This window comes from Stegostoma tigrinum, chromosome 4 (genome assembly GCF_030684315.1).
Source record: "Stegostoma tigrinum isolate sSteTig4 chromosome 4, sSteTig4.hap1, whole genome shotgun sequence".
NCBI classification, from domain to species: domain Eukaryota; kingdom Metazoa; phylum Chordata; class Chondrichthyes; order Orectolobiformes; family Stegostomatidae; genus Stegostoma; species Stegostoma tigrinum.
The window spans coordinates 103,518,604-103,534,990 of NC_081357.1; the positions used below are offsets into that span (position 1 = coordinate 103,518,604).

At 40.3% G+C, this 16,387-nt stretch overlaps 1 protein-coding gene across 1 annotated transcript in view; it reads right to left on the reverse strand.

The window, feature by feature from the left end:
• LOC125452488 (CUB and sushi domain-containing protein 1-like) overlaps positions 1–16,387 on the reverse strand; it is a 2,230,063-nt gene that overhangs the window by 814,411 nt on the left and 1,399,265 nt on the right. Inside the window, exon 7 of the mRNA XM_048530978.2 lies at positions 8,741–8,853. Coding sequence (XP_048386935.1) covers positions 8,741–8,853 — 113 coding nt within the window. The remainder of the gene's footprint in view (positions 1–8,740; positions 8,854–16,387) is intronic.

Consider the following 16,387-nt stretch of genomic DNA (forward strand, 5'->3'; position numbering starts at 1 on the left):
CTGTGGAAGACAATTCCACAGGCTCTTCTCATTCTAGATGAAGAAATTTCTCCTCATCTCAGTCCTAAATGGCCGACCCATATCTTTAACCTAAGACCCACTGGTTTTGGGTTCTTGAATCATGAGGAATATCCTTCCTGTGTTTACCCTGTTTAGTTCTGTTAGAATTTTATCAGTTTCTATGAGATTGCCTCCGTATTTTTCTAAATCCCAGTGCATATAGTCCTAACTAATCCCGTCTGTCTTCATACATCAGCCCTGTATCCCAGGAACAGTCTGGAAAACATTTGTTTCACTCCCCACATATACAGAATATCCTTCCTCAGGTAAGAAGATATAAACTGCGCACAATAGCACAATAGTCCAGCTGACCTCATCAAGGCCCTGTACAATTGCAGCAAGACATCCCTGCTCCTGTAGCTGCATGTAACATTTGCCTTCTTCCTTGCCTGCTGAACCTGCATGCTTCCTTCCCGTGACTGGTGTAAAAGGGCACACAAGTTTCGGTGCACCTCCCCTTTCCAAATTTATCATCACGTAAATAATAATCTGCCTTCATGCTTTTCTTTTCAAAGTGGAAACCTTCACATTTATCCACAAGTGTACTTCAACTGCCATGCATTTGCCCACTCACTCAACTTGTCCAAATCACATTGAAGCATCACTGCATCCTCCTCCCAGTTGACTTTCCCAGCCAGATTTGTGTCATTTGCAAACTTGGAGATATAACATTTAAATTCCCAAATCTAAAACATGAACATATAATGTGAACAGCTGGGGTCCAAGCATTGATCCCTGCAGTACCCACTAGTCACAGGATGTAACTTGAAAAAAGAATTTCTAAATTTTTGTTTCCTGTCTGACAACCAAGTCTCTATCCAAGTCAATGTGTTATCCCAATCCCACAAGTGTTAATTTGGCATATTATTCCCTTATATGGGACCTTGTTGAAAGCCTTCTGAAATTTGAAAAAAAACATATCTGCTGGTTCCCCATTATTGATGCTACTAGTTACAAACTGAAAAAATTCAACTAGATTTGTCAAACATGAGTTACCTTTCACAAATATCACCATTTTCCAAGTGGTCTGCTATTAAATCTTTTATTATGGACATTGCCCCCACTACATATGTCAGGTTAGGTTATCTATAATTCCCTGCTTTCTCTCTACCTCCTTTTTTAAATAGTAGAATAACATTAGCCACCAATCCATAGGAACTGTTCCAGAGTCTAAAGAATCACGGAAGCTGACTATTATTGCATCCACTACTTCGAGGGCCACTACCTTAATACTCTGGCCAAGTGATTAAAGTGAATGCACTATTGCCAAGTTTGTGGATAACATGAAAATAAATGGGAAGGTAAGTAGTGAGGCTGACACAAGAAATCGATAAAGGGATACAGACAGGTTGAAGTGATTGGGCAAAAACTTGGCAGATGAAATACAATGTGGGAAAATTTGAAGTTCTACATTTGGCAATGAAGCATAGAAGAACTGAATATTATTTAAATGGAGAAAAACTGCAGAGAGGTATAGTGTTTGGGAGTACTTGTGCATGAATCACAAAAAGCTAGAATTCAAGTTCAGTAGAGGTAAATGGAGTATAAAAATAGTGAATCTTGCTAAAACTGTACAAGGCGCTAGCCAGAACACAGCTAGAATGCTGTGAACAATTTAGGTCCCCTTCTCCAACATAATATGTAGTGACATTGGAGGCTCATCAAAGAAGGTTTACCAGGTATAGAAGGCTTGTCTTATGAAGAGAGGCTGAATAGATTGAGCCTATTCTCATTGGCGATCAGAAGAATGAGAAGCAATGTGAAACATGCGAGATTCATAGAGGATGTAACAGCATAGAAATGGAGAGAGAGTGAGATAGTAGGAACTGCCGATACTGGAGTCTGAGATAACAAGGTGTAGAGCTGGATGAACACAGCATGCCAAGCAGCATCAGGGGAGCAGGAAATCTGACGTTTCGGGTCTGGGCCTTTCTTCAGAAATGGGCAAGGGGAAGGGGGTTTTGAAATAAATAGAGAGGGGGGGAGGCAGATGGAAGATGGATAAAAGAGCGAAGTATGAGGTGCTGTTCCTACAACCTTCGGGTGGCATCATTGTGGCACTGGAGGAGGACCAGGATGGACATGTCATCCAAGGAGTGGGAGGGGGAGTTGGAGTGGTTCATGACTGGGAGGTGCAATCGTTTGTCGTGAACTGTGTGTAGGTGTGCCACAAAACGATATGTCCATCCTGGGCCTCCTCCAGTGTCACAACGATGCCACCCGAAGATTGCAGGAGCAGCACCTCATATTTCCCTTGGGAACCCTGCAGCCGAATGGTATCAATGTGGACTTCACAAGCTTCAAAATCTCCCCTCCCCTGACCGCATCCCAAAACCAGCCGAGCTCATTCCCACCTCCCTAACCTGTCCGTCCTTCCTCCCACCTATCCATTCCTCCCACCTGAAGCCCCACCCCCACCTCCTAACAACCAGCCTCATCCCGCCTCCTTGACCTGTCTATCTTCCCTGGACTGACCAATCTCCACCCTAACTCCCCACCTGCATTCATCTTTACTGACTCTATCCCCTCCTCTTTGACCGGTCTGTCTTCCCTCCAATGATCTGCTCCTTTATCCATCTTCCATCCGCCTTCCCCCTCTCTCTACTTATTTCAGAATCCCCTTCCCCTCCCCCATTTCTGAAGAAAGGCCCAGACCCGAAACGTCAGATTTCCTGCTCCTCTGATGCTGCTTGGCCTGCTGTGTTCATCCAGCTCTACACCTTGTTATCTCAGACTCCAGAATTGGCAGTTCCCACTACCTCACTCTCTCTCCATTTCTATGCTGTCACATCCTCTATGAATCTCGCATGTTTCTCATTGCCTAGCATCCTTCTGATCGCCAATGAGAATAGGCTCAATCTATTCAGCCTCTCTTCATAAGGTAAGCCTTCTGTACCTGGTAAACCTTCTTTGATGGAGAGGTTGTTTCCTCTTCTAAGCGAGTCTAGGAACCGTGGATATAAACTCAGAATAAAGAGTCACACATTAAGGATAGAGATGAGGAGAGCTTTCTACTCTCAGACAGTAGTGAATCCATGTGAATTCAATGCTACAGGGTGCCATAGCGATTGGGTCATTAAGTACATGCAAGCCTGAGAAAGACGGAATTTTAATCAGTACTTGATTCAAGGGCAATTGGAGAAAAGGCAGGAAAGCGGATTTCAGGATTATCTGATCAGCCTTGGTATTATTTATTGGCACAGCAGAATCAATGGGTCAAGTAGCCTTCCTCTGCTCTTCCATTTTACAGTCATGGAATTTACTTCCACATGATTCCTGATGTCTGTCAGACGTTAACTGAGCTGCAAAAAAGGTGACATGAGGGAGCATGAGTTGGTATGGAGGAGGTATGGGATGGGTGAGCTCTGAAGCACGAGTGCTGGATGGTCCAACAGTTTTATAAACAAATCCAGAGATCAAACGTGGGCATTCTAAACAACCTGTCTTAGCACTCACCTGCCTCCATGACTGCCTACAATCTGCTTTCAATATTGTCAGGCCTGACTTTATTGTCACCTCCTCCACCCCATTAATGGAACAAAAATTGCAGCCAAGGGGCTTTTTGAACAAAGATGAGTCTACCTGTTTTGTAGATATCCTGACTAAAGCTGCTGGTCTCGTGAGTGAAAATCCATGTCATTGTCCTTGTTTACCAGAGCCTGAAAGAGGCGATTCTCTGAGAAACACCACACGTCTTGAAAAGTTGAGATTGAGAGGCAATTTAATCTAATGCTGCAAAGGATAATCAAATCAGTGCTGAACAATAAGTGTGATGAATGCTAAATATGTGTGATTGTGTGGAAATATCCTCTTTTTTATGCTGCAGAAAAGTCAAAAGTTATGAATGATTCAGTATGTGAAGGCATGCCTCTGAACTGAGTGAGACCTGATGGGTATTGAAAATACTTGGAAGCTGAAAAATTGCAAGGCGTTTGAATTTGACAGAAAACTTCCAAGAATGATTAGTATACAGTTAAGTTCATGTACAATTATGGCCAACAGAAGATACTGTCGAACACTCAAACTTTTGCTGGTACTTAATAAATTCATAGGGCGTAATTTATCAAGTTACTGGTTGGAACATCTATTCACAAGAATTTTGACAAATCCAAATATTCAATTCTCATGGAAAACCTTTCTAATAATAGCTATTAGAATTTGATTTTCAGTGGAACAAAAGCTGCAGCAACTAGCTTAGTTTAATATTGTTATTAAAGGAATCCAAAGTTACATTGCTCAGAAGCTCAATAAAATTAGTTTTTTCCACTGTTGTCGACAAGCCAAAAGGGACGACCCACTACATTGTTGTAAGGGAGCTAAGACAGAACTGAAGAGCAGACAATTTCCAGGAGGAAGATCCTGCCAGGCCCACTTCAGGGAAAGAAATATTGGAACCATATGTTTTCAGCTTCTATTTAAAGCCTGAGAAACAGGTTACACCCTCACACTCGAAGAGGCTGGAATTACACCAGCATCGGCACTTAATTTTTTTTCAGATAACTTTGGTGGGATACATTCATAAATAATTGTCACAAATCCACTGTTCTAATGCTTCTAGCCCAAAACAGACCTGAAATCAGAACAGGCAGAGGGCTCATTTAAACTGTCTGCATTCCCATCAACAATCTTCCTTCCACCTGCCAATCGCTATTTGCTGATTTTAGAAATTAGCACAGAAAACTAAATTGCAAGCCTGATTATTCAAAACTTGTCAGCTAGCATTTTGACTGAAATCTGACAGAATTAAGGTGAAATCCATACCAGTAATGGACCTTGACTAGAATCAGGCCACAGAAATTTGAACCAAGTACTCAAACATAAAGAGGAAAACCCAAATAAAAACTTTGAACAACAAGGGAGCTAATAAAAATGTTTAAACATTTATTGCTCCACTCGTCATAATAGAGCCAACTGGGCACAAAGTGAATTCCCTGCAACTAAATGAGGCACCAAAGGACTAAAGTGGGCATTGGGACACATTGGAGTGAGTAGCTCCTAAGAGGGGTCTGCAGGTAGCTCACTGAAGAGGAAGCATTGGAAATCAAGCTACTGCATTTCAGGCAGGGCCAACGAGGATGTTTAATGTGCATGAGAAGGCAAGGTGACAAGGAGGTGGTGAGGGGGCAGCTTAACCGAGGACAGGCTTGGCTTCAATGGGAAGAGAATATCTGCAATATTGGATTGATAGGTAGAGTACTGGTGACAATCATAGGTGAATTTGGAGATTGGGAACATAGCCTGCAATGATTATGAAGTGGAAAGAATACTGTGATTTTACTTTAAACCTCGAATCACATTCCTATCGGAGTTATTGGGAACTGCAGATGCTGGAGAATCCAAGATAATAAAGTGTGGAACTGGATGAACACAGCAGGCCAAGCAGCATCTCAGGAGCACAAAAGCTGATGTTTCGGGCCTAGACCCTTCATCAGAGGTTGATGCTGCTTGGCCTGCTGTGTTCATCCAGCTTCACACTTTATTATCACATTCTTATTGCTCCTGACCCTATGTCCAGGGGCATCTTTTTTGAACAAAAACTTTCATTTTTGATGCAGGCCTGTAATTATTCTGTCCAAAATTATCTGTCACATGTAGATCTGTCCTTCCTGAATACAGCTCAGCCCCCACTCCCACGAGGCTAGGTTGTAATGAAGAGAGGCCCTGAAGTAAAAGGGTGTAGAGAGTCAAAGGAACAATGACCAATTTGAAGCATCTACTGCACATTTCTGGTGGGTTCTGCACCACCTCATAATGATCTCACACATCTTGCCCCCCAGTTTTATCTCCAACATCATTCAGTCATCCAGAAAACCTCAACAGCCCCCTATTGTTACTGCTGATCATCTTAAATCCCAAGGAAGATTTTTGTGTCTACTGTATCTAGAATTCCATTCTAAATGTTGATTTTTGTTTTGTGTATGTGAAAGGATTTCCATTGAAAATCCTCAACTAACTTTCATTAGCTTGAACAATTCAATTTTAGACATAGTTTTTTTTTCCAGTTCAAAGATATTTTGTTTCTCCATAAGAACATTTTAGAGACTGCTTCTTTGAAAACCTAAGGCTCTAGCTGCTCTCATTGACTCTCACAACTCAGCATTGACACAAAAGATCAGCCTGCAGAACGTCAGCCCACTGTTCACAGTGCAGTCTGGCCATAAAATTTGATCATGGATTCCTTTGCAGCAATAAAGCTTAACTTTCATTGAGCAATGGTTAATTCTAATTCATAAGAGAGTTGACATTGCAGAATCTGTTGAAACCCATAACAGTCTTTATTGTTCAGAAAAGACTTATCAGGGTGTTGCCAGAGTTAGAGGGTTTGAGCTATAGGGAGAGGCTAAATAAGTTGGGGCTATTTTCCCTGGAGTGTTGGAGCCTGAGGGGTGACCTTATAGAGGTTTATAAAATCATGACGGGCATGGATAGGATGAATAGCCAAGGTCTTATCCCCAGGGTCGGGGAGCCCAAAACTAGAAGGCATGGGTTTAAGGCGAAAGGAGAAATATTTAAAAGGGACCTAAGGGGCGACTTTTCCATGCAGAGGGTGGTGCGCATATGAAATGAGCTACCAGAGGAAGTGGTGGAGGCTGGTACAATAACAACATTTAAAAGGTATCTGGATGGGCACATGAATAGGAAGGGTTTAAAGGCATACAGGCAAAATGCTGGCAAATGGGACTAGATTCTTCTCGGGTTTGGCTAAAGGGTCTGTTTCCATGCTATACAACTCTATGACTCTATGATGAACATTAATGAATCTGTACTCAACAAAGTGTTAAAAGGTAAAATGCAGTTCAACAGATTGCATTGATCACAACCATAACTGTGTATGCAAACATAATGTTTTAAACATAATTTAACTCTGAAGCATCAAGAAACCAAAAGATTAACATTATTTGCCTGTTGATAATATTCGTGGAAACTTGCGATTTTCTCACATAGACATTGTCACCTGCGATTTCAGTGGGGGGAAAAAATGTTGACCTAATTTGATACAAAAGCATGGCTGATAAAGTCTCTTTTGAACTGTGATGGAGAGCATGTGATATACATTTAATCTCCACCTCAATGTTGTTTTTCTCAGGAGTACAACTGAAAAGGAAGGGCATAAAACAAAGACACAACCTTAGCATGCTGACGGACAGGGGTTCTCATCACAACTTTACTTTTCCAAATTTCCAGAGACCTGCCTTAGGAAAACATTGATGTTTCTCCCACTGACCTCTCAGTCACTCTCACAGCTCTGAAAAATCAATGCTGAATGAGGAAAGAAAGGTTTCATAACCTAGTCCTGCCGAAACAAAAAGATCTTGAAATATTTTTCTTAATAGGAGAAAAAGGCATCCAACCTTTCCACTTCAAAAAGCAGTGAGCAACAAACATGTGAACAAGAAAAACGAATTAACGTTTCATGTGGGACCCTTTCTTTGTTCACGCTTCTGAAAACAACCTTCATTTTTCCATCAGATGATGACTACTCCTGCTGAACATTTTGATCACTATATTTTCTATTCAACCTGCCATTGTTGGGAGTTTGCATTTTTATTTATCACATAGAACTGTAGAGCACAGGAATGGGCCCTTTGGACAGCAATGTTGTTCCAAACATGATATCAAATTAAACTAATCCCTTCTGCCTGCCCTTGGCCCAGGTCCCTCCATTTCTTGCATATTCATGTGCTGACCTAAAAGTCCCTTAAATGCCTCTATTTTATCTGCCTCTACTAGCACCCCTGGCACCATGTTCCAGACTCTGACCATTCAGTGTAAAAAACTTGCCCCTCAGATTTCCTTTGAATTTTCTCCCTCTCACCTTAAATGCATAGCCCCTAAATATTGGATATTTCTATTCTGGGAAAAAAGATTCTGACCGTCAACCCTATCTGTGCATCTCACAATTTTACAGACTTCTTTCAAGTATCCCCTCAGCCTCCACCACTCCAGAGAAAGCAATTCAAGTTTATCTAGCCTCTCCTTTTGGTTAATGCACTAATCCAGATAGCATTTGGCTAAACCTCTTCTGCATCCTCTCCAAAGCCTCCACATGCATCCTGTAATGTGGTGGCCAGAATTGAACACAGTACTTTAAGTGTGACCTAAACAAAGCCATGTAAAGCTGCAACATGACATCCTGATTCTTATACTCAAATCACCAGCAAATAAAGGGAAGCATACCATACAACTTCTTCACCAACCTATCTACTTGCCTGACCGCTTTCAGGGATCTGTGGACTTGAACTCCAAGATCACTCCATACATCAATGCTTTTCAGGGACCTGCCATTAACTGTATATTTTTCCTGAACATTTGATCTCTCAAAGTGCAACACCTCACATTCACCCAGATTAAACTCCATCTGCCATTTCTCCGCCCACAACTGCAAGTGATCTATATCCCATTGTATCCTTTGACAACCTTGTGACCTATCCACAACTCCACCAATCTTTGCTATGTCTGCGAACTTACTAACCAACCCATCTACATTTTCATCCAGGTCATTTATATACATATCACAAACAGAAGATGTCCCAGCACAGACCCCTGTGGAACACCACCAGTCACGGACAACTGTTCTTCTGCCGTTCTGCCTTCATTTGTGATAAGGTGTTGTTTTTCAGCCAATAAACTCATGAGAAGTCAGGTAATTTGCTTCAATTCGACTTGGGAACCTTCTCACCTTGATATTGTGCATTAAATCCTCTGCGTCGATGGTTACTGTCTGACGTGAAGTGTAGCCGCAGCCAATTCTTGCTACTGATGACAGGCGAAGGCAAATTGAAACCAGTCAGCCTGAAAGGAATGGAAAAATTTTCTGTCATTATGCAAGCTGGAAGTATCATTTCAAAAACCAAACATTGCCATGACATACTAGAAAACTGATGACCATTCTTACAGGCGATGAAGAAATCTTTATTTTGCTCTTCAAACTGTTAAATAACAGAAACCGATTATGACCTGTAGGAAGTAAAGCTCAATGTTGCCAAGAATATATTTGACCAAGAAGAAAAATGAAGTAGATTCCAGTAAGCTCTTATTTGCCTGAGCTCAGTACAAGAGGAAAAGTATCCTTCCTTCCCAATCATAACAAAGGTCACAATCCACCTACACATGTGTTTTATAGGCAAGTAAACTCAGATGTAACCCAAGAGTGACACCACCCAAAACTGTTCAGACTGACACATGAAGATTATGCATTTGGTCAAAGCAACAGAGAGCCTGCTGGGACTGAAGAATCATTCAGCAGCTCCTGAAGAAATGGCTGAAAAAAAACTAGAGAAAGCAAACCTGAAAGTCAAACAGCATCTGATTCAGGAACTGGTATTGTGTTGAGTAGAACTCTTTGTTTAAACCATAGATTTTTTTTGAAACCATATACAGTAATCACAACCTAAAAGAAATTTCTGGCTAGAAGCTGCTTGGTGGTGTGAATACTTAATCAGTTTTAAATAAGTTGGTTAAATAACACTTTTAAAATGAAGGAATTCATGTTTATTGGGCTCAATAGACTGTGTGGTGGTCATGTGGTTCAAAGTAATGGTAGCAGCTTAAGGATCAATCCCATTCTGACTGAGATAGATTTAGGTCTTGACCCTTGGTCCTGTTCCAAAGCAAAACTATGGCATATTCTACATTTATACTACTCTTGAATCAATTAGGACACGACCTGAAAAAGATTCCATGTTTATGTTATAATAACTGACACAGTAATGACACAGATGTGTGTTGACACTTCCTCCATTCATAATGTCAACCAAGATTCTGCAGAATTGTTCTATAAAGTGTTGAATGAACTAACAATAAATTGGAACAAAAGAATACAGTCAACATCCTTGTGACCAACAATCATTATAACCTGTGCATGCGTGCTCTGCAAACAGCATCAGCACGCTGCTAACTTCATTGATTCTCAATGTCACTGTTGTGCACAGACGTTGGAAGCCCACACAACTGGTCAGAAAATTACAGGAACATCCAAATTACTTCACAGTCAACAGAGTACTGCTGAAGTCCTTGCTTTACATTCACTTCAATGTCCCACTGAAAATCGATTGATACAAACGAACGATTGATCTATCTGTAGTCATGTCAGTCAAGGGATCGATACTGGCCAGGACACAAGAGAAACGAAATGTAACATGAGATCTGAAAACATGGGTGATTCAAAAATTTTTAAGGAAGGATTCTTTGTTCCTCTGGCACTGGGTCAATGCAAACATGAAGGAAACCTAAGGATAAACAAGAACCATACACAGCATTCACATCAAGAAAATTACATTGGGCTAAGAAATTCCTTTGCTTGGCTCTCCCCACTCCCCATCAGCTGTTTCTCCACCAAGGAGATCTTCAATTCTAGCAAGAGTCTATTTCAGTGCTTCACCTCCCCTAACTGACCATCGCCATTTGTTGATGGAGGTCCTGCACAATTCTCTTGCTCAATAGTCTTTATCATCCTTGCTACCTGATAAAGGAGGTCTGGTTAAATAAAAGGTTTATTGAGTGGCTTTTATAATATGGCAGCTTTCTAGCTGGATGGAGGGTCATACAAATACATCCTAATTACCTGGGCTCATACCTCAGGAACACTAAGCAGTTAACAAAACTGAAGAGTCACTGCCCCAGTAGAAACATTGCTACGGTATGAGGGCGCGGGAAATAGAAAAAGGGAGGGGATAAAGCTTCAAATTAAACATCATGTGGGTTTTTCTTAAAGGCAGACAGTAGAGCTGATTTTGCTCACTATTCAAGACCTTGAGGGGATTTGCAAGCTTTCAGCCTGCTTGCGGACTGAGGTGTGTATGGAAAACCAGAATGGTTGACCTCTCCCTACAAAACTTCACAGTGTATGTAAGATGTTTGCCACTTGGAATCCAATCCCAATGGGCAGATTGACTTTCAGTTGCATGGGAAATCTTACAGAAGAGGCTGTGGGACTGCACTGATCTCAGCCATGACCTGAGATGTGAAAGACCAGGGATGGCAGAAGCTGGATGACTTGAGGCACAGTTCAGAGGCCTTAATAGAGAAGTTATTGGCCTTATTTCAGCAAGAGAGAGTTCAGAAGCTTCAGAAGTCTCAAATTTTAATACATCCTAATCACAATCAGATTTCAGATCTTCACGATTGTTTTATATGAGCATTCACGATTGTAAATTGCTCAGTAAACATTCACTATATATGCTTCTACGTTTGCTGTCAGAATATCATGACACCGAAGACCACTATGTGGTTCTGAAATCTCTCTGCAACTCTAACTGAATTAACTACGTTAACCAAACTGACAAAGAACAAGTTTATTCAAAATAAAGAATATTTGTTGGTGCAGATCAATCACTAAATCAAATATAAGGGCATCAAGGATGCACAGAATGTCTGTCATACTACTGTACCAGAGTTTGGATTTTTGTTTGGATTTGTAATGATAACATGTTAACATGTTCTTTCTATCACGTGGCTTGTTTATTTGCATTTCCAGAGAGCCCTAGAGGTCTGCCTATATCAATTTCCTTTGTTTGCTATTTTGATGAAAGCTTGAATCTCTATTGCAAGCAGCTTGCTATACACATATTAACATGTCACTGAAAATAAGGGACAAAGGAATTTGACATAGATTATAGGAGCTGCAGATGCTGGAGAATCCGAGATAACAAAGTGTGAAGCTGGATGAACACAGCAGGCCAAGCAGCATCTTAGGAGCACAAAAGCTGATGTTTCGGGCCTAGGCCCCTCTCTGATGAAGGGTCTAGGCCCAAAACATCAGCATTTGTGCTCCTAAGATGCTGCTTGGCCTGCTGTGTTCATCCAGCTCCAACACTTTGTTATCAAGGAATTTGACATATTCAGGTTAAGTGCTCGCAAAATGACACCAGATAATGCAATTTCCAGTTAAATTTTTCATGGTAACTGACTTTTCCCTGCAGTGTTAGATTAATTAATGATAATAGAAACACAATTTTTTAACTGATGTTTATGACAGCCGCCTTAACCTGTCATTCTTCATGCTGAAATTACTAATACGATGCTCGTAAACAAAATGTTACTTGGAATCAAATAGTCCAGCCGTTAACAGGTCACAGGTCACAGCTACAATTACAAGACCCAAGCAACCTTTTCTCCTGGTTTTCAGAGGGATCAAGTACAATAGATTTCTTCACTTTTTTTCAGTACAATGAAATTCCACTGAGGCAGTACAAGTAATCAGGAATTAACTGAGCTGTCTCAAAAGGCTCACACATAAAACACAATGTTCCTTCAGCCACAAACACCAACAAAAGCCTAGCTTTTCTAAGGTGGATCTCTCTTCAACTCAGTGATAATTATGTTAATTTGAGAAAATTTATGGCTGAAATTAACCTTTCGCTTTAAAAGTACGTTGTTGATGAAAGCAGTTAGCTCCACATGAATTTTCCTCTTATGCACACAGTTGTTAACTAAATACTCTATAGGGATCTCTTAATTTCACAGTTAAATAGCACAGAGAAAATGAAAGAGAACCTAGGTCTAGCAATATATTTACTTGCAATTAAAAGACTAAACGTCTTGGCCTTTTCACCAGTGACTTCTTTATATTACACTGGTGGAATAGCATTTGATTGCAGTTCAGTGAAAGATTGTAGGATTCATTTACAAAAGTAATTAATTGTTCATCACTATCAGATGTATTCACTGTCTGACAAGTTATACACTTCTGACCAAAAGAGCATACAATATGTTGACGGGTGCAAGTGAGCTTTACAAAACATTGACTGCTCTTAGAACTACTTGGAAATCTTTCCCAAAGACAGAGAAATTGTTCAAAAAACAACAACTTTGCATGATTTTCCAAGTTCAGGCATCTCAAGCTCCCTCACTGCAACTTCACTCATTGGGAGGGTTGGGGGTAGAATTTCCTGAACAGCAGTAGAGCATAATCAGTTGCCCAACTATTTTTGAAAAAGAGCTTTGTGCTTCAGCCTGGCTCAAAGTCCTTTCGATAAGTCTTCTTTATTTGTAGGCTCCAAACACCATCATCTGCAAGTTCTCTCACTGGGTTAAAATCATGAACAATCTATTAGCAGATGCTCTTGAATTATGCCATGTAATCAGATTGTAGCACATGTAGAACTCAAGGAGCACAGCTTTTGCCATGGCTCATGTCTGCAGTAATCATCTCAGCTACTTCGATTGACTTCAAACCAGTTCCAAGATGCTCGTTATTCAATCATTTCAGGTCTTTGGCAACAGGTCTGAATGCTATGGATTTGATAATGTTGATCAATTATGATTATCTTGTTAATCCTAATGATTGAAGTATCCAAGTGTGCAAAAAAAATGCATTTGAATCAATGGTATCACTCAAAACTTCTAGAATCTGACCTCAGGCTGTGGGTTAAAAATTTAGAAAAGTATATTCCGCCATCTTTTGTCAGTTTAAAAGTTATTTCTGAAAAAAAGTTCTGAGGATGGGTCACTCAACCCAAACATTAACTCTGATTTCTCTCCACAGATGCTGCCAGACCTGCTGAGCTTTTCCAGCAATTTCTGTTTTCTGTTCCTGATTTACAGCATCTGCAGTTTTTTCAGTCTTGAGCAGCAATTTCTGTTCTGCAACCTGGGCAGCAGAGTCTCATTCAGATTTAAATTCTGTGCTCTGGATGCTGATCCAAATTCAATGTCAGGATAAGAGTTAATGAAGTGTGAATGCAAATATTAGACAGTGTGCAAAAATCTTTCAGTGAAACATTAATTAATAAAATATGGTGTATTTATCTTTGCTTTGTCCTTTGCAATTATCTGAAAATTTCACAACAAATGCCACTTTGCTTAATGTGCTGGTGGTTATTTTTTATCCTGAAGTCGAGGGATACAAAGACCTCAAGGTATTTCCAGTAAACAACTTGACATTTGCATTAATGCTGAGACCCTGGACAATTTCACATGGCTGCTTACTGTATGCATCATACAGATCTTACTTGGTATAGAGCTCAGGGATCGTGCACAAGGGATCTTTGGCACTGACTGGGAATGAAGTAACTGATGTAGCCTGAAAATCAGAACAATGACTATCCTACTCACTGAGGACAAAGGTCAGCAAATGCTTCAATCTGATGAGTCTTTAGAATTAAAGTTATTTAAAATAAAATCAGTTTGGAGCCACAAAACACAAATTCATTATTTTTGCACAAAGTATGTGGCAAGTTAACAAGTGTCCTTAGTAGAATGCATTCCTTGCATAAATAATAACTAAAACACGTGTTTTGATACATGTACCAATTGAATAAAAACTTAAAATAGTCTGATTTTTCATTTCTTTTGAATTGTGTTAAATATAGTTTTGCCAATAAAATTATCTTTAAAACAAACTAATTGAAGATCTTAACATACAAAGAAATGGTCATTTCTTTGGCTATTTGATGCTAATAAAACAAAACTATTTCTAATAGTGCTTTTAGGATAATTTGTTTCATCTACATTGAAAACAGGAAAGGCCACCACGAAAACTGTTTCATGATTGAAAATATTATCAATAATCACTGAAGCATGTTTATTTTGAACACCACAATATTTTTCTTTAAAAGTAATAATTCACAAGCAAAATGGCAAGATTTAAGACATGGCTCGTACTTTTCTCAGTTTATTTTTTTTCTTGAGATATGATCCCAAATTATAGTGATATAGCACAAGTCAGCTTCCATAGTGCAGGCTTGAAAGACCATGAATTTTAATTTTACAATTTAGTTTACTATGGTGGTCAGTTATTCAACACGTTGAAAAGAGACTACTCATGTATTTTGAAACAAAAGACAATTTGGAAAGATATTATCAAAAACAGATAAAAAAACAACTCTTTCCCTGCAATATGCTTTACAGATAATTCCAGTGAAAGCATCACTTCTTTCTTCACTGTAAAATGTCTAACTGAACTGTCAAAGTTGCTCATATTTTCTTTTGGTAACTTTCTGCACATTCACCAGCTATGCTTCTTTCAGTTATTGTCCTTCCCCAACACAGACAGCCCACCCAGGATGACTCAATGACATTCCACACTGAACTCTAAGAAATAAATTCAAGGATTTGACTACTTTTAAGCTGCTAAATAGCACATCTGCTGGCATCGATCTTCCTGTCTGAACTACAACTTGTTTCTGTCGAAATTAACTTGCTTTTGGTTCTGCCTCACTTTCTCTGGGTCACAAAAAAAGCTTAACTTGGCAAACATTTGAAGCATTTATCTCAGCAGCAGCTTGACTGGTCTTTTTAGCTGCAGTTACATTTTTTTTGTAAATACTATTTTGATTTCATAGTCAAAAATTACTTGCTGACCATTTAAAATAAAAGTCACTTTCACAGAACCAAAATTGCTGACCATTTTCCCAATACTTTGGAACCTGAGTTCCCAAAGTGTAATAGCATATGACCTTTCACACTAGATTTTCTGTTTCATGTTATGCAATTTAAGTGCCACATGTTGATTGTCTGATGTTAAAGTGGCACAAATGGCTCAAGAACCTGACCGACGATGTGTCCATCTGACCTTTCACCTTCAGATAACCTCAATTTAAAAATTAAATGCCACAATCAGAGCTAGATTTAGGGCATTGACTTGAATAGCTTTCCCATCATGTCATAGATTCTGTACAAACCAACAGAACAAGCCTGATGGAAACGATTTTGAGGTCTTTGCAATGCCCTGCACTTTGTGCCTTCTAATCTGATTGGTAACTTTCCACTGACAAAGTCATCAGAGTCTCACTGGCAAACAAGATATCTGTCACCCGCTGTTTGCACCAGTGCATGTCAATTAAATGACTGACTAATGCAGCACATTTCCCTTGTTAAGAGAAGGATTCAGTGAAAAAAAAAGAAGACAGTAATCATCTTCAGAACTGAGATAATGGGAACTGCAGATGCTGGAGAATTCCAAGATAACAAAATGAGACGCTGGATGAACACAGCAGGCCAAGCAGCATCTCAAGAGCACAAAAGCTGACGTTTCGGGCCTGGACCCTTCATCAGAGAGGGGGATGGGGAGAGGGAACTGGAATAAATAGGGAGAGAGGGGGAGGTGGACCGAAGATGGAGAGTAAAGAAGATAGGTGGAGAGAGTATAGGTGGGGAGGTAGGGAGGGGATAGGTCAGTCCAGGGAAGATGGACAGGTCAAGGAGGTGGGATGAGGTTAGTAGGTAGCTGGGGGTGCGGCTTGGGGTGGGAGGAAGGGATGGGTGAGAGGTAGAACCGGTTCGGGAGGCAGAGACAGGGTGGACTGGTTTTGGGATGCAGTAGGTGGGGGGGTAGAGCTGGGCTGGTTGTGTGGTGCAGTGGGGGGAGGGGACGAACTGGGCTGGT